Raw genomic sequence first — 22323 nt, 5'->3', positions numbered from 1 at the left:
ACTGTGTTTGATTAGAATCGTTTTTCTGAGCATGGGTGGGAGGTTATTTGTTTGATCAAAGAAAACTTATCAATGGCTACCACTGAGGAATATATCACATGCATCCCCTCACCTAACCATCAACTATCTAAAGTTCTTCAGGGCTGACTCTTATGGGACCTTCCCTAATCCATGATGGAATGTTGATGGACTCAATCTTTTTTCTGTATCTGAGTGTGTTGCCTGTAAATACATATGTGTACCACACATATGCAAGGTGCCCACACAGGTCAAAAGCCATTGAATCCCCTGGAAATGTAGTTATGGATGGTTGTGAGCCGCTATGTGGGTCCTGGGAACAAAACACAGGAGCTCTACAAGAATAACAAGTGTTCTTAACCACTGACGTATCTCTCCACACCCAAATGGGCTGTCTTGTGAAGGCAGATACTGGCACTGTGAGGTCGTGAGTGCAACAGTCATGTCTTGCTGAGAAAAGAGAATTTCATGACCCTCCTTCTTATCTTATGGGTCTTCTGCTCTCTCTGCCCCCGCTGATATTTCCCTGGTCTTAGAGAGAATGATACAGATGTCCTGTTAAGGGCTGAAAACTCAACAATCACTTATTCTCAGCAGTTTCACCACTTAGAAATCTCTGCATTAAAATGGCTAAAATAAAAAACACCAATGATAGCCTTTGCTGGTGAGGTTGTGGAGAAAGGGGTACACTCATCCATTGCTGATGGGAATGCAAACTTGTGCAACCACTCTGGAAAGCAGTGTGGCGGTTTCTCAGGAAATTCGGGATCAACCTACCCCTGGACCCAGCAATACCACTCTTGGGAATATACCCAAGAGAGGCCCTATCATACAACAAAAGTATATGCTCAACTATGTTCATAGCAGCATTGTTTGTAATAGCCAGAACCTGGAAACAACCTAGATGCCCTTCAATGGAAGAATGGATGAAGAAAGTATGGAATATATACATATTAGAGTACTACTCAGCAGTAAAAAACAAGGACTTCTTGAATTTTGCATACAAATGGATGGAAATAGAAAACACTATCCTGAGTGAGGTAAGCCAGTCTCAAAAAGAGGAACATGGGATGTACTCACTCATATTTGGTTTCTAGCCATAAATAAAGGACATTGAGCTTATAATTAGTGATCCTTAGAGAAGCTAAATAAGAAGGTGAATCCAAAGAAAAACATATAGGCATCCTCCTGAATATTAACCTTCATCAGGCGATGAAAGGAGACAGAGACAGAGACCCACATTGGAGCACCGGACTGAAATCTCAAGGTCCAAATCAGGAGCAGAAAAAGAGAGAACACGAGCAAGGAACTCAGGACCGTGAGGGGTGCACCCACACACTGAGACAATGGGGATATTCTATCGGGAACCCACTAAGGCCACCTGGCCTGGGTCTGAAAAAGCATGAAATAAAACAGGACTTGCTGAACATAGCGGACAATGAGGACTACTGAGAACTCAAGAACAATGGCAATGGGTTTTTGATCCTACTGCACATACTGGCTTTGTGGGAGCCTAGGCAGTTTGGATGCTCACCTTACTAGACCTGGATGGAGGTGGGTGGTCCTTGGACTTCCCACAGGTTAGGGAACCCTGATTGCTCTTTGAGCTGATGAGGGAGGGGGACTTGATCGGGGGAGGGGGAGGGAAATGGGAGGCGGTGGCGGGGAGGAGGCAGAAATCTTTAATAAATAAATAAATTAAAAGAAATTTGAACAAAAAAAAGAAATCTCTGCATTAACTCATTTATACTTCAAGAAGAAGTGTCTTTGATGCTGAGAGCAGCCTAATCCATGGGGATAAAAAAAAATATTTAGAAGGCAGTGCGATGTCATGTTCATATAGCGAGATAACAGTGAGAAACTCTTTCCTAGGACCTAGGACCTTCCTAGCCACAGGCTTTTGACCAAGCTTATAGTACTATGAATGAATTTTTTCTTGGAATCAGGCCTAGAAAAACAGAAGCTTCAAGTTTTCATATGCAGATCTTGGCTTCAAACTTTTAGATTTCTGTGTTTAACTTAAAGTGTCTATAGCAACCAGGAATCTATAAATGAAGAGGGGAGGTCTTAAGGGAGCGAGGATAGTAGAACACAAACGATTTGGAAGAAGCTGTATGGGGAGTATAGTTAGCCAATACTAAGGGCATATAAAACAGCCAGTTGGAATTATAATATTTCAAACATTAATTTTAAAATATAACTTCGGGGCTAGAAAGAGGGCCCCACCCCTCAGATCACTTGTTGCTGTTGCAGAGGACTTAGTTTTTGTTCTTAGCATCCACATGATAGTTCACAACTGTCTATACCTCCAGTGTCAAGAGAACATAGTCACCAGGCATACACATGATGTACAGGCATACACACATGCAGCACACCATGCACACACACACACATGCAAATGCACGCACAAATATATATATACAAAATATATGTATAAAATGTTTTTATATACACACACATATATATATATATAAAATACACACATACATATATGTTTAAGGTGCCCTGAGAACCATGGGTAGATGATGCTGTTCCCAGAAACTATAGCTACTAAACAGTGCCAGGTGTGGGATTCCTTCCAATGAGTTATTGGTCAGTGATACTCCAGACTTCCCCAAAACAGTACAGGCTGTTGTCACAGCTATTGACTTCCCACTAGAACTAGATGGGAAGTCCTTATTGTGAACGACACTACAGAGGACAGTGAAATCCAGCTGTAACTGAACTCAAAGGTTCCTCCCTGCTAGCTAGCTTTTACCATCCCGAAAAGAGATATGCAAGCTGTTGGGAGAGAAACATCATTGTAGTAATATGGGTGGCTGGGCTGCATCCCCAACACCCCAGCTGCCTGCTCGGCTAGCTTTACCCGAAATAATTACACGGACACTGTATTCATTTAAACACTGCTTGGCTCATTTCTACCTAGCATCTTCTAGGCTAACTCTCCCACCTGGACTAGCCCATTTCTTATCATCTGTATAGCACCGGTCTTACCAGGAAGATTCTAGCCTAAGTCCATCCTGGGTCGGAGCTTCATAGCGTGCATCTTCCCTGGATCAGGTAGCATGGCGTCTCTCTGAAGGCGTCTGCTCTGGAGAGGAGAGCTGTCGAGTCTGACTTCACTTCCTCTTCCTCCCAGCGTTTTGTTCTGTTTACTCCTCCCACCTATCTCCTAACCAATGAGAGCCAAGCAGCTTCTTTTTATTTAACCAATGACCTTCCTCCATCACGTCATCAAGAGGTCAACCAAACTATCAAAATCCTATGGGTTATAACACCAACCCGCCAAGCAAGTTGAGCCCACTAGTGCCTAATGCCATGATAGTTATGGGATGACCAACCACCTCTGCTAACTCCAAAGGAGAAAGTCATACTATAGACTTGACACTTTTTACTGTTTTTCTTGGAGGAACCGAGGATGAAATCAACTTATTCATGGTAAGCAAAGTCTCTAACCTTAACATTTTTTTATTTAACATATCCCTTATCCATAACATAACTTATTTCATGGACTACATTCATAGGTTGATTATTTTCATGGATATTTATTTCTTTTGTTAACACAAAGTAATTCTTGGTGAGGCTGCCTGAATTAAGTCTAAGGTTGACTACCTAACGTAGGGCACTTTCTTAACACTTTTATGATTTGGTTTCTTCTAACTAAAAACAGGAAAACACACACTTAATGTAATTCCTCCACGGAATTATTATATAAATTGCTTAAGAAAATGCACACAGAATCAACTGGCACTCTAACAGACTATCATAAGACTCAATAAATGATACTGAATAGGTGCTATATTCCTCTTTTCTTCCTTGCTATTGTACATCAAACTCTTACCACCAAATAATAAAAACTACAGTAACAGTTTTTATGTTCCTCATATCATGCCATAATTATTTCATATATCAAACATCAATTTTTAAAATTTCATGGCAATAATCTTTATTTAACATAGCTTCAGACTTCCACGCAGTGTAGTATTTATTTATATTTTGGATTTGGGGACAGGGTCTTTCTTTGTAGCCATGGCTATCCTGGAACTCCCTGTATAGAAACGTCGTACTGCTCCTGAGTTCACAAGATCCAGTTGCCTCTACCTCTCAAGTGCAGAGATTAAAGGCGCAGGCCACCACATCTAGCTAATATTCATTTTTTAAATGACCCTTCAGTGATTTGATTTTAAAAATATGCTAAGACTTTCTAGAGATATTGACTATTATCAGCTTTATTACACAGTTAATGTTTTCAGCTCTTAAAGTAGGTCAAGGGATAGTGGGTATCCAATCCCAAGATTACATAAATCATACAAAAGCTTAGTGTGCTGCCTCTAGCAATGCTGTGACACCGCAGGGTTTGCTCAGTGTGGTCCTCCTGCATCTCTTTCCCTTTGGGCTCTGGACCACATTGGCTTTAAGATGGGAAAAGACCCTATTTGCCCAGGTCACACATTATCTGAAAACCTTATATTCCTCTGCTTCTGGCCTTCCTATAAATGCTGGTTCTGCAAGGCTGCAGGGCTACAGCTGCATTCCAGAGCCGTGATTGGTTATTTGCTTCTCAAAATAGGCTGGAGAACAGTAGGAAAATAGGGTAGGTCAGAGCAGCATATGGCTGAGTGTTCATGGGCAGATGTGCTGGAAAATAACAAGGATATTCTTTTAATTTATTATCTTTGTTATAAATGAGATGTGTGGGTAATTCATATTGAAGCTGGGATTGAGGTATATTTAGTAAATATGCCGTTCATAAGATACCACATTAACCTAGTTCTTGAAGACTGTGGTTCTCACGTTTACTGAAGTCAATTAGGCAAGCAAGCAACAGACTCTTGGCAGCAAGAATGTCACCACTAACGCAGAATGCAAACCAGAAAGCTTTGGAATCTCTCTCTCTCTCTCTCTCTCTCTCTCTCTCTCTCTCTCTCTCTCTCTCTCTCTCTCTCTCCCTCCCTCCAAAATGTTTAAAATTAAACACATAATACTCTTCTGGTTTCAGATTCTCTATTGTTTCCTGGATTTTCTAACAACTGGGACTAAGAATATCTTATTTCAGAGCTCCTATGTCATACAGCATTTGTAAAACAATTCCTGTCTGTGATACAGCGGGGACATCCCTAAGTTCTGGGTAGGAGCTGTCATCCTGTGGTTCAGCTGGCCTACTTACTCTACAGTGGGATCTGATAGTTGCTAATAGTGGTTTCCATCGTGTATTATTCCTAAACATTGTGCTGATTGCATGAATGCTGTGCTTAACTTTATAAAAAAAAACTGAATTATTCTAAACAGTATAGGAAAAAATAGTATAGCCCAGATAGTTCTATATTTATAACTAGACCAATCAACCTGTATATTTTTAAATGCTTGTGATGTATTAAGCTCAAATATCTGATAGCCTAACAGTGCTTCCTTCTCCTTCCTCCAAAGACAGCGGGGCATGGGTGTTGACAAGTATGGCAGAAACACCTACCTGGGCATGAGCAATCAGCTCTAAGGTCTCAGCCTTGCTGGCCACACAGAGCTGGCAGTTGATGCTTTGTCCATCCCTTAGACTGTTTTGCACAGGCCTAGTGGATGGATCACTGTAAAAAATAGCCCAGCAGACAGAGATCACATCAGCTCACAACTGGGGCCCCCATCTTGATTGCATTTATATTTTTATTTAGTCCTTCATTTCCCAAGGAATATATATGTTGGCATACTCACTTGACACATATTCGTTTCTGTTACAGACACAGGAGCAGAACGGCAGGCACTAAGAGAAACTGTGTATCCCAAACTGCGAGAATTTTGCAGAGAAAACTATGGCTTGGAATTCCAGGTAAGAGTCACCTCTTTCCCATGTTCATCGGGACAGGCAGTGTTTGCTTCTTATCACAATGTGGGTGCAACAAAGGCAAATTTGAATCTGCATATTATTTTTATTTCTTTAAATATGAGGAAAGAAACGCATAAAATGGAAATGATTAGTTAATTTTTGGCAGTTTCATATTTATGTTTCTATTTCATGGACTCTTCCTGGTATTTCTCATATTTTTCCTCAAAGCAAGGGGTGTGTTTTTTTTTTTTTTTGCTTTTTCCTAGTCTCTATTCCTACCAAAAAGATGAAAATTGCTGAAGCTTCAGCCTTAAGCTATCACCCACAGAATGTATTGCATCTCAGATCAAGATCAACTTTCGCAGTACTTGCTTTCGGCAGGCAGGCAGCCTCCATCACCTTGCCTCTCAGTCTGTGCTTGTGTGGAGATGTCTTCTTCCCCACATACACCAGTGCTGTACCTTTCCTAACCCCACCCCCTCTGTGTGTGCTGCTCCTTCAAAGACTGTAACTACACACATCACTACTAAAGTTCACCAGCCTCAGCTATTTTATTTCTTTTGCCACATGATGGAAAAATGCTGGATGTATCTTGGACACTCAAAAACCTAAAGTCGGTGGCTTCTAAAGCAAATAATATTATTTATTCAGAAGTTTTCAGCCTCATTTACCATGGAAAGCTTAGCTGTCAGGTGTTCTCAACTTCGTGTTTCTGTGTCAGGTGATGAATATGTAACAGGGCTTCGAGGTAGAGGAGTACATCATATGTTATCTAAGCACTGCTAGAGGAAGAAAATTTCACCCTCCATTTGTCGCCTCCTGGATAAATAGTTTATCTCAGTACACCTCATGACGATTTCAAATGGGGTTTTGGAAGTAATCGCTCCTAAATGGCTTCAATCTTGGTGAACGTTGTCAGTCAGCAGTGAGCCATTATGAAGCACACACTGAGCAGTTGCTCATAAGTCACTATTTACGTGATAAATGGGAGCCTAAATTAAATCCTTTGACATGGCTTCAGCAGTGCCTTCTCTGGGGATTCTGGCTGTACTGATAACAGCTCCCCCAATTGTTACAAACTCCGCAACCTGTCAAGATTCCCAAGGACTTAGACATTCTTTGGGGGACTCAATTACTTTGGGGAGAGAAAAGTATCTGAGCATGTTAACTGTGTCTTTGAGTCTGTGGTACATCATTTCTGTCAGCCTAGGGAGGAGGGAGTTGAGTGCAAAACAGCCTCCCAAAAAACAAGCCACCCACTGGGATCTGCAGAAAAAGAAAATAAAAGGAATAAAAGTGAATTTTGTAAATTAGAGCTAACCATGGTCGAAGACTGAAGTAGCCAGAGGAAAACCGTGAAAGGACCCACAGAGCTAACTGTTGGCTGGAGCGCTGGAGCCCTCCATGAGGTGCTGGGTGAACACAGCAGTAAGCTCAGAGAAGGCATGAACCCCAGGGTGCCTTCACCTGCCCATGCCAGAGTACAGCATCTAAGGCAGGCATGGGGATGGGGTATCTGTGAGATGGTGTTGAGATTAAAAGCGAAATGCTCCAGGTAGCGTTTGCTTCCCAGCTGCTAGCCTAACAGAAGCCCAAATGCATGTTATCTGACTCTTCCAAGAATGTGCCTTGTGCTTCAGTTCTCTGTGGGCAGTTAATTCTACATCTTCTCCTGGGAGGTATATTTTCAAGGGAACAGTTCTCTTTCCTCAACAGTAACAAGATGTGGTCCCAGGGAATTTGGGAGAGACTTGCTCATCTTCAGTTATGCATTGAACCTGGGAGAAACAAAGCTCTGAGTCCCTCAGCCACGAAAGCCTGCTCTGCTCCCCCTGCCCTTTGCTTAGGATGATCTTTCCACGGGCTGTGCTTCTCTTCCACCCACCCCTCTCTTTGGACTGGTTCTTCCCAGCTTTGCCTGCTGAATCCTGCTCATTCCTAGGGCTTCTCCAATGTAATCTCAGATCTTTCTCCCCTGCTCTCTGACTGCAAAACTATAGGGGCCTCTTGCAGCTCTCAAACTTTGAAGTCTCCTCCCTGCCCTTAAGTTGTGTTCTGTGCCATGAATTCTCCTCCCTTCCTCTTCAAAGGGGTACTTTATTACCATCCCACTTTTTAGAAGGACCTAAAGTCAACCCCACATGTTCCTTTAAAGTCACCTTAATTTAGGTCTCTGCATAGTGTATGTCACTATCCGATATTTTTCTTGTTTTTTTTTAATAGATTGGCTTTCTTGCCTCTTTCCAACTAGATTCTAAGTTCCACAATAAGAAGCCCTGTCTATCCTCATGGAAGCTACATCCTTCAGCCTAGAACTGTGCCTGGAGTCAGGAAGAATCAATAGGATCTTTTGGCATAAATATGAATGGAAGAAGAGGCAGTGTAAAATTTACCGCCTTAAGAAAAAATTCTCCATTCACCCCGAACCTGACAGGTGCCACGTATCCTTCCTGCAATCTTCTATAACCCCATGCTTGATAATCATGCCTTGGATTCATTCAAAACTGCCCATGCAGTGGTTGACATTCTAAGTGACAGTAATACAGAAGCAGAGCATAGAAGGACCAATGTTGCTGAGGGAGGGAGGTGATGAGCAAATTCCAGGGGTGATAAATGAATCTTACTGAACTAAAGCCGTATGGAAAAGATAAAGCTGTCTTAGGGGAATTAGAGAAGGCCAGGTGGCCAGAAAGGACTTGGAGACAAGATGATATTTAAACAAATATCTGCAGATAGTGACAGAGCAAATCATGCAGATGTCTGGAGGAGGAGTCCAGACATAGGGAACAAGAAGAGGCCTGAAGAGAGAAAGGGCGTGTTTAGAATATTCTATGAACAGTAAAGACAGTAAGTATGCATAGAGTGGGCAAGAAGACTAATTCTAGAAGACATCAAAGTCAGATCATGGGCCCTATTATAGGACATGATCAAGGACTTGGAATTTTACTGAGCAAAAGAGGAAAGATTCAGAGAGATGGCTCAGAGGGTAAAGGCACTTACCATCAAGGCTGACAACCTGAGCTCGATCCCCACAAACCACCTGGTGGAGGAAAAGGATTGACTCCCACAAATAGCCCTCTGACTGCCACCCACACACTCGGCATGTTGTGTGCCCGCATCCACATACACAAGCACATGTACAAAATGTAAAATACGAAAGGAATGACAGCTGTGAGCTACTTTAAAGAACTTTGCTCAGAGGTGAATAAAATGGTGAAGGGAGACGTGAAGAAGGAAGAAGGTGGCACAAATAAAAATCACAGGATCCACAGCAGCTACTTAGATAAATTCCCTCATGGCTAGAAGACCACCCAGCTTCCCCACGCTTAGGCATGTAGCTCACCATAGTAAGCAATTGAGGAAAATCTTTACTGCGCTAGATTGGTAGACTCTGGGACTGTACTTTGAACAAGACAGAGAAAGATGATAAGAATTTTCTCTTTCTCTCCATGCCTTGTATCTGTTAGCCTATGTGGCAGGGTATTAGTCCCTTTATTTTTTCATCCAGACTAAGATGGATAATGGAAAGGCACACGTGTGCACTGAAACAACCGGCCCGTTTGACTTGTCAGCATTTGGGGAGTGCCCCAAGTTCCTGAAAACAGGGTGGATGCAACTGGAGAGAAATGGACTGAAAAAACTGCAGGCATATTGGGGTAAGAGCTGGAGACTCGTGCTTCTTCAGGTGCACACCGCCTGTGCTCTCTGTCGCATCTCCTCATCATTCCCATTGCTCCAACCCTGATATAACTCAGGAGTAAACAGCATTCTCGCTGGTCTCCTTACCCTGAATAGACTAGATGTCTTTGAGGAAGGGATTAGCCCTTGCTTGTTCTTTTGAAGATGGCAGAGCCTGTAGCTGTTTGACATGAATGGTGTTATCAGAAGCGCACATCGCAAAGCTACCTGGTCATCCTCCTTGAATTTGTCTAACTCCATTTGTACATAACCTCTGCAAATGATGTATTATCAACTCCCCTTTGCTGGGAGTTTCTAAAGACTTCTGTGGAGGGGATCTCTCTTTCAATGAGCCCAGCTCTCTCTTTGGCTTCATCTACCCTGTTTTCAATTGAAGCAATCTTTTATGACTCCAAAACATTCCTGTCTACCCATCTCAGAACTCATCTAAATAGCCCCACACCTCACGGGCCCCTGAGCCAAAAATGAACCCAGTTATGGCAGGATCTCTGAAGGAAGTTTTAAATGGGTCTGAGCACAAAGAGCTCCTACACTTTAAAGACAATTTTCACGTGAGTCCAGTCATTTAGCTTAGGATCGCTCCTGAAGAATGTCTTCTGAAAGCCAAGTTTATTAGTGAACATCAGTATTTATCTTTCTTCATTTCTGTAACTCAAGTTCGTAAGCCACTGTTGTCAGCATGTATACCACCCAAAGACTTGATAGCTCTACGTCCTTGACTATTTCCCCAATCATGGTTCTTTGGTCAAGTCTGCCTTATTGAGTTCTTGAAATTTCCACAGCTGCCATATTGCCTCCATCTATCTACTACCTCTCTCCCATCTCTCTACCCACCTTATCCTCCTAATTCACACTCCACACAGCCACTACAGTGGTACTTCTAAATGCATATCTGACTCTTTCACCTGCGAGATACATGCTACACTTTCTAGCACAATGTTCCAGGCTTGCCTTTTCATTCTTCCCACGCTGAGATCTTGTCAGCCAACTTTCCCCACTGGCAGCCTATCCAGGCCTTTCTAAACTACATTCACCTCCCCGGACTCTTCCCTGAACCTCCATACCTGCAATTCCTTCTGACTGCAGGCTCAGGAAAATGAGCATCGACCCTTAGGAAAATGAGTAGAAAATGTGTATTGATTCTCTCTCTTTGTATGTGTATCTCTGTGTCTCTCTCTGTGTGTGTGCGCACGTGTGTGTGTGTGTGTGTGTGCTCACATGTGCATGTGTGTGCAATGCATGCATGCGGGGCAGGTACAATGCAGAAGCCAGAGAAGGACACTTGATCTTCTTCTATTTCCCTCCATGTGATTTTTTGAGACATGGACTCCCATTGTCCTGGTTAGATTTTTGTTACCTTGAAGGAAGCTAGAGTTGAGAAAAGAGAATCCCAATTGAAAAGATGTCCTCACCAGATCCATAGGCTAGTCTGTGGGGCATTTTGTTGATTGATGATGGATGCGGGGGGCAGGCCACTGTGGGTGGTACCATGCCTTCATCGATAGGCCTGGGCTGTATAAGAAAGTAGACCGAGCAAGCCATGAAAAAAAAAAAGCCAGCAAGTAGCACTCTTGTGTGGTCTCTGCTTCAGTTCCTGCCTCCAACTTCCTGCCCTGCACCTATTTCTGCCTAATTCCCTCAGTGATATATTTTATCTAGAAGTAAAATAAACTTTTTCCTCCCCACATTATTTTGGACACGGCTTTTTAGCCCAACAATAGAAACCCTAACTAAGACACTCACTGAACTCAAAGCTCGCCATCTCAGCTATCCTGCCTGGCCGGCAAGCTCCCAGGATCCTTGTCTCTGCCTTATAATGGTGAAGGTACAGAAACATGTATTTGGTTTTCTGTGGGTGCTGGGTACTAGAACTCAGGTCCTCTTGTTTTCATAGCAAGTGCTCTTAGCAGCTCCCCAACCCAAGATCCATTCTTGAAGAACCAGAGGAAGCTCTTCTTTAAGGGTGCATAGTGCCTAAACTTTAATCACTCTGGTCAACCTCCTCCTTCCTATGTGGGAGCTCCCAGAAGCCAGCAACTGTTTACTATAGCTTCATATTATCAACATCTCTTAGAATATCTGGCTCACAGTGGCTGTATCATAAATGCTGGTTGACTGAACTGAATATGGTTAGAAAACAGTGAGACAAAGAAACAGAGAATCTCTGCCGAGCTGTAGAAAACAGAAGTCACCCATGCAAGTAATACATACAATTGCAGGTTTCCTGATAACCCTGATAATGTACTTAATATACCTAAGAAATGTCATCATTGTAAAAAGAGTTCCTGAGATATTTTACGTATTTCTGTCTTCCCAAGTGTCGAATCCTAGTATATAGTTCACACAGAAACACACCCCAGTTTGGGCTGGCCTCCTTTCAGATACTGGGCAGTTGCATATGGACAGGAGAACCCCCAGGGTGGGCATTGCAGTTCTGAATGGTAATGAGTTCCTGGTGGGATATTGTGACAGGAAGAGGCCAGGCTGCACAGTGACAGGCTGCCAGGTGACAGCAACAAAGATAGCGATTAGGTAGATGAGAAATAGAGGGAATGAAGTTCATTTATACATTTAAGTATCCAGAAAATCATAAAGAAAGTAATTGTCCGCCAACCAAAACATTAAATGTCCTAATTCTGTTTGACTGGTTTGATTGTCACATTGATAGAATGTGTCATCTGAGGTGGTTGATGTAGTTAATTCGACTGTCACAGGCACTGATCTGTCTTGACTCAGTTGCTATGGAAGGCGATGCAAAAAGACTAAACCTTAGCAAGTCAGAGGCCTGCAGAATCAATGCTTGAAATTATCTCAAATCAAAATAGGCACCAGATGGTCTCACTAGCCCCTCTTTTTTTTAAAAAAAAAAATATTTATTTATTTATTATGTATGCAGTGCTCTGTCAACACGTATCTCTGCAGGCCAAATTGGGCACCAGATATCATTACAGATGGTTGTGAGCCACCATGTGGTTGCTGGGAATTGAACTCAGGACCTCTGGAAGAGCAGCCAGTGCTCTTAACCTCTGAGCCATCTCTCCAGCCTCACTAGCCCCTCTTACTTCTAAATCTTAACTTAATTTTCCCTGCATTATGAATGCCATTGGCTACCTTATGCACTTTTGCTAAATATTGCTGGCAAAGCAACCCCCCCCACACACACACACCGTGACTTTGCCATTAAGCACACTGATTTGCTCTCCCAAAAGAACTCCCCATGTCCTGGCTCCACCCCTTCTCCTTCACTTCCTGGGGCCAGCTGGTTTCCCAGGAATGCTGGGAGATGATGAGTGGAGCCAGCTCCTGCCAGCAGGAAGATCTTGCCCCATACCTGCTTGTTGCCTTGGGATGGCATTGAGCTGACACGCCAAGACACAAATATAGTAGATGTTCATCCCTGGTGAAGGTTCCATCCTGGTACCCCGGCAGCACAGGGAGAGATCTGCCCTCTTGGTGGCCTTCAGAATCAAGCAGTAGCTCAAGCCTTCTCTCCTTTCCCTTCTGTCAGTATGGAACTTTCCCTTTTCAGCCTCTGCAGACCTGCCTTCCAGAGTTGCATGAAGACATTTCTTCAAAACAGAACCCATTCTCTTTCTTTATCTACTTCTCCAATTGCTACTAGTTCCCAGTTTAAGACACAAACTCCTTGCTCGCAGTCCACTCTTCCACCCTTCTAAGCCTAGCTCCAAACTGCCAGTACTCCCATCGACTCATATGCTGGGCTGCTCCCAGAAGCTCATCTTCTTTCCATTTCAGAAGTCCCTGCCTTGCTTGGGCATCGAAGCCTAACAGCTTTTTTTCTGACCTCTGTCTCTCTGCCTTTGTCATATTGTTGTTCTTGTCTAGACTGTACACAGCTGCTCACACAATCTTCCTTGAAACAAGCTTTGCCAGATTTCATTGATTCTCAGATGCAGGGCTTTGCACATGTATTCCATTTAAAATTAGGATTCTAAACGCAAACAAACGGCATGGCATCTTTTAACTGACAACACGTTTCTCTGTTGCTGGCCTCTATGACACCAGAGCTGCCTGCATTGAGGCTACTGTACGGCGTAGCCTATTGCATCATTTACAAATTACAGGAGCAACAGCATGGGTTTTCTGTTATATATACAAAGGCTTAAATGCCAAGCTTACAGATTCCCAGCCCTGTACTCCGGGCTCATTGCTTGACATATGACCTGTGGCTGAGTCCTGCATAAAATGAATGGGTCAGTACCTACCTTGCAGCATCCCTGTGGGAATTAGTGAAAGAACACAGAGTGCCTGGCCCACGATGACACTCAAGCAATGCTACCTTCCTTGTCTTTCCCACTCTTTATTCTTCTTTCCCCAAGTACATAGAAGAGCCGTACATTCCTCTCTTGGCTTTCTGAGTATCATTAAAGATCTTCCATCCAGCTAACTTAAGGTATTTGTCTCTCCAAGGCACATGTATTCCATTGCTCTTAGCCTTCACAAAGTTGTGTCCCACTAATATAGTTCCATGTGTTGCAGTGACCCCCAACCATAAAATTATTTTCATTGATACTCCTAACTGTATTTTAACTGTTCTCATGAATCATAATAAAAGTATGTGATATGCAGGTTAGCTGATATTCAACCCCTGTAAAAGGGTCATTTGACAACCCCAAAGGCGTGGCAACCCACAGATTCAGAACAACTGCTCTAAGGCTGTGTTGTATCTGGTATGGAAGGAATGTCAATGGGGGGGAGAGGGAATATTCATAAAGTATTTATTACATTGCATACAAGAAAGGATGATGCAGTGAAACAAAAACTATAGTAGTCTGTCCTGGTGTAAGAGAATACCTGAGACTAATTTATGAAACATAGAAATATTCCTTTGCAGTTGTATGGTCTGGAAAAGCCACAATCAAGATGGCAGCAGGTCTGGTTCCTGGTAAGGGTTCACCTTCTGTCTCCAGCATGACATCTTTCTTGATGCCTGCACCCTCTGGAGAGGAGGAATGCTGTGTCCTACATGGTGGGCAGCAGAAGGGCAGGGAGGGAATCTTCCCTCCAACAGCGCCCTTTTAAAGCTTTAATCTCCCTAAGCAGTGAAGCCCTCATGACCTGCACACCTCTCAAATTCCCCTCCCCACAGGAGCCATGGTGGGAGCAAGTTTCTAACGCTCAACCTTAGGCATTTATTTCCATTCTTCTAACCACTTTTTCACAAGTTGGTCAGGCCTGTGACATGCTGCCTCTGGAGTTCTTATTTATGAAGGAAATGGTAGAGGCTTTCATTTATGTTATTTTGTTTTAAGAAGGCAGAGCTACAACCTACCCAAAATGGCTGCTAAAGGAAGAGGAGGAGATGTGGGGCAGAACTCAGCAGATTTGCTCCATTTCCTTAAGAAGGGAGGTGTGTTAGATAGGTGAACATGTAGGGTCACTAACTCCCAGGGACACTTGCTGCGTTCTCCACAAAAGATACTAGAAGATCACCCTGTAACACTTTGCCCCTACAATTGGCACACCAACGTCTTTGTTAAAATAACAGGAAACCACATAATCAAGCACTCCCCAGATGGTCTCCAGTACTAAGAATCATATGGAATAAAATGGCCTGGGGTGAATAAGATGAGCATGATCCAAAGGTTTGGAGGTCCTTCATCCAGCACAGGGGAAGTGGGGATTGGTCAGCTGAAGAACCCCAGCCCCTATCAAGCTGATAGGAAATGGCCAGTTCACAATCTTCTCCTGCCCCAAACACAGCCCTGACTGTCTACATCCACTGCAGCTGTATCCAGGAATTCCTATTTTCCCCTTCAGGATGTGAGGTCCCCTGGATGTCACCTTAGTGAGCAATTGGGAAGTCAAGACTTGCCACAAAGGCTCCATTAATATGTCACTCTTAACTAAGGTTTAACAAGATAGAACTAAAAGCCCTTTTTATCCTGCTAAAGGAGGGGATGGAGATTTGGGCAGGAAGCCCAAACTTGTTTTAAGCAAAATAATTAATCAGCACCGTCTATGTACGTCAAAGTTGCAGGCTACATTAAATTTTGTGAACCTGAGATCAGCAGGACCCTCTGGATGCTTAATGCTTTTCTTCCATTGCTTCCACATTCTCTCACCAAAGTTTTCATGCTTCACCCAGCCAGTCTCTTCTATACAAGTTTTTGACTGTAAAAATTGCATATAGAACACTTACTCAATGTATCTTGTTCATATTCATCTCCTACCCTCTCCAGCCCCACTTTGCCCCCAACACATCTCAAATATCCCCCCAACTTCATATGGGGGATATTTGAAAACAACCCACTAAATTCAATCAATGTTGCCCATATGTTCATGTGTATGGAGCCAGGCACCAAAGCATAGAAAACTGACTGATGGCCAAGAGAAAAATTTTCTTGTCCATCCAAGACTTTTTCCTCTATGTCCTTCAACCAGAATGTATAGTGTCTTTAGCAATAGTCTTTTCTAGTTATGGTGGAAAGTTCAGAGCAAGAGCAAAAGCCTGTCTTGCTTGGGATGATATCTTCATGTAATAACCCATGTCTTCTGAGAGAGCATTGTTTACATATGTGTTACATCCCTGCGCAAACTCCTTTTAAAATGCTTTAATAGCTTAGAAACTCATGGGGTTTCACCTGGCTTCATCATACACCCTTAATGTTTGTGACTCCACCCCTACCCTCTCCTTTTTCTCACCTCCTGCTCTCATCTCCACTTAAAACTTTGGCTCCCAACGTTCCCTTCCCACTTGTTCTTTCATTTTACATATGTTCTAGTAACCCCCTTTATTATCATTTTTCTTTAGTTGTAAGAGCATAGGTTTCCATGTTATCCTTCATGCACACTTCATTTCTGTTTACCTTCCCCCATAGCCTACCACCAGCTGCCTGCTCGGGCATCTCAAGATGTGTGTTGTCCCCTGAGCTACCAATATTCCTTGTAGCCTTTATAATCGACACAATCTGTTATGGTGCCCTTGGTCTCCACTGCACCTTGTCAACTAATCACCTTTCTCTATTTCCTATTTATCTAATGGATGCTTCTGTCTAGCGGGAAATGCACAGCGCTTTATTGAATCGCATCACTTCACTCAGGCCAGAGGTCTAATTTGTTTAGTCACTTCGCATCTGAGTGCTGTCCAGCACAGCCTAGCCAGGCCTTCCCGAGTTGATATTCTCTGGGAGTAGAAATGTGCCATCATCCATCTCCCGTCACTGCGAGAGAGCCAGCTTATTAAAGAGAAAATAAATAAGGATGACAACAGGCAAGGGGAGAAGGAGAGTGTGTACATGACCTTCCTTGTCTAGATTTAATCACAATTTCTGCAGCACGCAGCGGCTCTTCTGAATGGTCCAGCCTGGCTTCTTATACAATATTACTGTTACTCATTTTTGTTTGTGCTCAGAGGCAATCTTGGTATTTCTCCTAAACATGGAGTGGTGGCATTGTGGGAGATTCAGAAGAGTGGTTTTTCTTCATTAAACATTAATTTCTGTTAAACTGTGACTGACTCATTCATCCCCGGCACTGGAAATCACCCAAGAAAATTTGTCCTTTAGTAAGTAGAATGAGACATAGTTCCCAATTTTCAGATGACATTTAAGGGTCTCAGTTGAATGAACTCATCACAAAGCCTTCTGTAAATCCTAAACATGTAAAATAGTAATGTTTTTCATTATTACTTTCGCTATGTTTATAGGAGGACATTTTAACAAATGTTAAAGTAGTAAAAGAATAGCTTGTATGAAAGGTTCACTTTGTCAATAACTAGGTAGAGACCACAAAGAAGTAGCTAAATCCACTTTACTTATCTACAAAGCATTGCTTCTCCCTGATTCTTACACTCTTCTGACCCCCCAAAGTTTATGTCATGATCTTAGTATCTGTACTCAAGCAGGATACTGCATGAACAATTTTGTCTTTGCATTACTGTGATATTATTTTTAAAAAAAAAAGGTCCTCTGACCTCCAGCCCTCCTTGGAGAAGAGGCTAAGTAGCTGTCCTTCAAGGTCAAACACACACATACACCCGTGTGTGTGTGTATGTATGTATGTATGTATATCACCTAACAGGTGTCTATTCTTGATCCCATGAATCAGGCTTGTTTGGGGTCCTCAGATCCCTATCCTCATAACTTTGGATACTTTCTGTGATGATTAGTCCTGTCAATGTGAAAAAAATCTAAAATTCCATAGGAGACAAACCCTTGGGCATGTTTGTGAGGGATCTTTGAGATTGGGTTAATTAACATGAAAAGATCCGCATTCATCTCTACTTGCTAACCATGGATGCAATATGAGCAGCTGCCTCAAGCTCCTGCTGTCATGGATTTTCCTCTGCATTGCAAGCAAAAATAAACCCTTCCTTCCTTAAATCGCTTCAGTCAGTTCTTCTGTCACAGCCACAAGATAAGTAACTAAGACATTCAGTGAGCCCACACTGCCTCAGGAAGAGTTATGAGTCTGGCAATGCCAGTGTTGAACGGTGTCTGACCCAATGTCACTGAATCTCACAGGGCATGAAGTCATGACTTGGCACCATCAAGGAGACGCAGGTGCTCTGGGCATGCATCGTGGGGAAAGAGGCCAGCGCTTACTGTCTAGAATTATCAGAAAGGCCTGTCTAAGCTTATTCCTGAAAGACAGGAAAATAGAAAAATATTACAGGAAGAAGAAACACATTTTCCTAGGCAAATTTGGAGAATTACATTGAGTTTACTACTTATCATGGACCCACCCTGCATGTTAGTTGTATATTAATTTGTTTAATCCTTGCTATGAGCCTAGGACATAAATTCCATGTTTCTCATATTTGTGTGAAGAAACCTAGAAATATGGACATTAATAAATGCTGGTGATCTGCTATAAATAAGAAGCAGAGTCAAGATTTAAACCAGTTGGGCAACTTCACACCAGTGACCATGTTCTCTCTCATTGTTCCCAACTACCTCTTGTACCCCAACACTCACAGTAACATGCATAGAACCCTGTATAAGTATATACAGAGCAGCTTGTCAAATGTGTTAAGAGCCCCAGCTCAAATCCCATCTCCAACCCTCGCTACCTCTGCAAGTTGACAAGTTTCTTAACTAAACTATCCTTCAACTTTTCACCTCTAAAGCAGGAAGTGGCTCTATGCTGTGTCTGGTAGTTACAGTTTGGATTTAAAGGCTGTATCCTGGTTTATGTGTTTGAAAACTTAGCCATTAGCCAGTGGGACTATGTGAGGGGGATGTGGAACCTTTAGGAAGTTGAGAGACAGACCTTGAGAGCTGCAGCTTGTTACTCTCAGTCCCCACCACTACCACCTCTAGCTCACTGCCATTTAAGAAGCCACTGCAAGATCCTGCAGCCATGAACTGATCCAATCCAGGCACCATGCCTTCCCCACTGTGATGGACTTTGTCCCCTAGTCTGTAAGCCAAAAAAAATAATTTGCTCTCATTTAGTTGTTTCTGCTGGGTGTTCTGTGACACTGACAAGACACACAGCCGATCAACAGCTGAGCAGTGTGATTTTGATTTTTGAATAATCACCTGCCTCTAGAGTAGTCAGCGGGCTAGAGGAATTGCTGATGCAAGCAGAGAAATAACTACAGGAGCTTCAGTGGTCATGCAGGCATTTGTAGAGCCGGGCAGAGTCTGTTGAAATCCCAGTGATGGGCAGGAACACCACCAAATTTGGGGGTTTTCTTTTGGGTATGTCACTGTGATCCAATATCCTGCCACTGCGAGAGGCTACTTCCTGCTTGCAGAAAGCCTAGCTTAGACACGGTACACATGCTTAACAGCTCCCATTTTGTTCCTTCTCTAGCCCTGGCTCTGTTACCCAGAGCATAGAGCTCTCGCAGTCATGGGTTTATATGAGTTTAGGCTGAGTTCTTCTTAGCACACACTTACTAAAGCTGTCCAGAGGCTCCACCTCTGACGTCGTGAGTGGTCAGTTTTGACAAGAAGCTTTGGATGATGCAGCCTCTACTCTCACATTGGTGAACTCTTCCTTTGCAGCAACCACAGACACAGCCAATGGTGGTAACAGGCTTAAGTTGAGACCTGCTCTTCTCTAAACAATCATTTTTATCATTATAATACATGACCCTTAGTCACTTACATCATGACCAAGAACATAACTGCAGGTGATGAAAAGTAAGTGTTCTCAATAACCCTAGCCAAAGTGAAGCCATTGCTGCTAAGAACCTCACATTGCCTTGTAGGCACTGCAGCTACAAGTCATTCTTCACAGAGTTACTGTGCATAACCCATAACTTGGCATGGCAAAGAGTGTCTCATAAACCTAGTCTGAATTTCAAAGCTCTCCTCTACTTACTCTCCTCTGTGAGATAAGTACTCTGGAAACGGGATGTAAACACCAAGCCAGCTCAACGCAGCGCTGCCTCCTGCACTGTGGCTCTCATTGGTACCATTCAAACTTCCCACACCTGCTTTGTCTTCTTTGGAACACTTGTGTTGTAGCAAATGTTAACACTTTTAAGAATAGATTCTCTTTTTTTTGTTTGTGAAGAGAGATCTTTTTTAAATGCTAGCTTTTTAGTTATCATGCAAAATAACGGGTCTCGCCATAACATTTTCATACATATTCGCTCATATTTACCTTGTTGTGTCCCTCACTCATCCTCCTCCTACTTCTTCTCTTCAAATACTCCTGTTCTCATAGCTCTCTCAGACACACACACACAGAACAATATATATATATTACTAAATCTAGATTCCATATGAAACAAAATATGCTATCTTATCTTCATACCAGTATTCTTTCTTGCTTCCCTTCTATTTCAGTTCCCTTTAATCATAGCCTCCCTGTGGGTTCATAAGATGATACATAGATAGATGATAGATACATACATACATACATAGACGTCAATCAGACAAACAGATGATAGACAGACAGACAGATAGATAGATACATAGACATCAATCAGACAAACAGATGATAGATAGATAGATAGATAGATAGATAGATAGATAGATAGATAGATAGATAGATGTCAATCAGACAAACAGATGATAGATAGACAGATGATAGACAGACAGACAGATAGATAGATAGATAGATAGATAGATAGATAGATAGATAGATAGATAGATTGACAGACAGATGATAGATTCTTCATATAAAAAACATATCATAGTCAGCTGTGAGTCTGGCTTATTTCATTTAACATTATGGCTCCAGTTTCATTTTACTAAAAGGGACATAACTTCATCTTTTGTAGAGGAATGAAGCTCTGTTATGTATTTATACTGCATTTTCTTTGTTTGTTCTAAGGAAGGGCAGTACAGGCTGTTTCCATATTTTAGCTATAGTGGATAAAGCAGCCTTAACATGGATGTGTTAAGTATCGCTGTGGTGTGCCTACCTGGCTTCTTTCAGCTGTATTCCCATGACTGGCATAGCTGGATCGCATGTTAGTTCTGTTTTTTGTTTTGTTTTTTGAGGACACTCCATACTGATCTCCAGAGTTGCTGTACAAGATATAATTCCCAAAGACAGGACAATGTGTGCTGGTCTTCTTCTCCCCATGCTCACGGTCATTTGTCATTAGTCTCTTTGATGATGGCTGTTCTCACTGGAGTGATATAGAATCTCAATACAGTTTTCATTTACATTTCCCTGAGGGCGAAAAGGGCTGAGCATTTTTATTAGTTTATTGGGCATTTGTGTTCCACCTTTTAAGAACTGTCTCCTCACTTCGTTTACTCGGTCCTTGGTATGATGATCTGTGGAGTCTGGTGTTACAGGTCCCAGCATTCTCCCCTGTGTGATGTGCACTTGGCAAAGATTCTCTCCCATTCTCTCACTGCCTGTTCACTCTGTGGTTTGTTTCCTCTGCAGTGCAGAAGGTTTTTGAATTCCATGTGTTCCCACTTGCCAATTTCTGTAATTATTTCCTGAGCTATTGGAGTCCTTAAAAAGAGATCCCTGAAAACTGTGTTTGATGTGTGTAAATGCCAGGAAAGATGGAGACATACATTTTTTAATCCAAAATAACAAGAATGTAGTAAGATTATTTTTAAGTGTAAAGTGAGATCACTGCCAAGGAAGAACTGCCCAAAGTAATACAGAGCCAGGAGATGAGTGTAGAGCCTCCCACTCTGATAAATAGCAATAATTTTCACGTCAGTATGGAATTTGTTTTAATAATAGTAATAAGTATAGGAGACATGGCGCAGTGGGTCAGTGCAAGCACAAGGACCAGAGTTCAGATCCCAGCACCCACATAAAAAGCTGAGTGTAGCTATGAGCACGTTTACAATTCAAGTGCTGCAATGGGCAGAGACAGGAAAATAAGTAGGGCTTCTGGCTGCCAGTAACCAGCCAGCCTAACCTCCAAGTTCACTGAGTGACTTTATCTCAGGTCTTCCACTGGCCTCCAGTCATGAACAGATGTGAACACCCACATGTACAAACTCACACCACACAGACACACAACAACAACAACAACACATACAAATAATATCAGTCATGTAATCTCTCACTTTTATGTTTTATATACAGATAATGATCTGTAATGTGCAGAATTTTGTCAAGGAAACATTTTGGTACACATTTTCTCAAAGGCTCTTTGCAACTAACTGATAGTGTCAGGGCACTGTAAATTCAAATTTGATTGTGCTCTTTTGCAAGGTGGACAGTAGTTTTATAATGCTGGTGTTTCTTTAAATGAATTTCATCTTATTGCTGGGGAGGACTATTTAGGACTTTCTTGGCAGATTATTTTGTTTTCAGATCAATTGAGCGTATTATAATTAGCAGGATAAATCAGCCTCCCTAAGAATGAAAAGAAATGAGATAGTTTT

At 42.4% G+C, this 22323-nt stretch overlaps 1 protein-coding gene across 1 annotated transcript in view; it reads left to right on the top strand.

The window, feature by feature from the left end:
* Nwd2 (NACHT and WD repeat domain containing 2) overlaps positions 1 to 22323 on the top strand; it is a 151182-nt gene that overhangs the window by 64733 nt on the left and 64126 nt on the right. The window contains exon 2 of the mRNA XM_075943478.1: positions 5751 to 5839. Coding sequence (XP_075799593.1) covers positions 5751 to 5839 — 89 coding nt within the window. The remainder of the gene's footprint in view (positions 1 to 5750; positions 5840 to 22323) is intronic.

This window comes from Microtus pennsylvanicus, chromosome 12 (assembly GCF_037038515.1).
Source record: "Microtus pennsylvanicus isolate mMicPen1 chromosome 12, mMicPen1.hap1, whole genome shotgun sequence".
Lineage (NCBI taxonomy): Eukaryota > Metazoa > Chordata > Mammalia > Rodentia > Cricetidae > Microtus > Microtus pennsylvanicus.
Note: the sequence above shows the minus strand (reverse complement) of the source record. Positions and strands in the feature narration are given on the sequence as shown.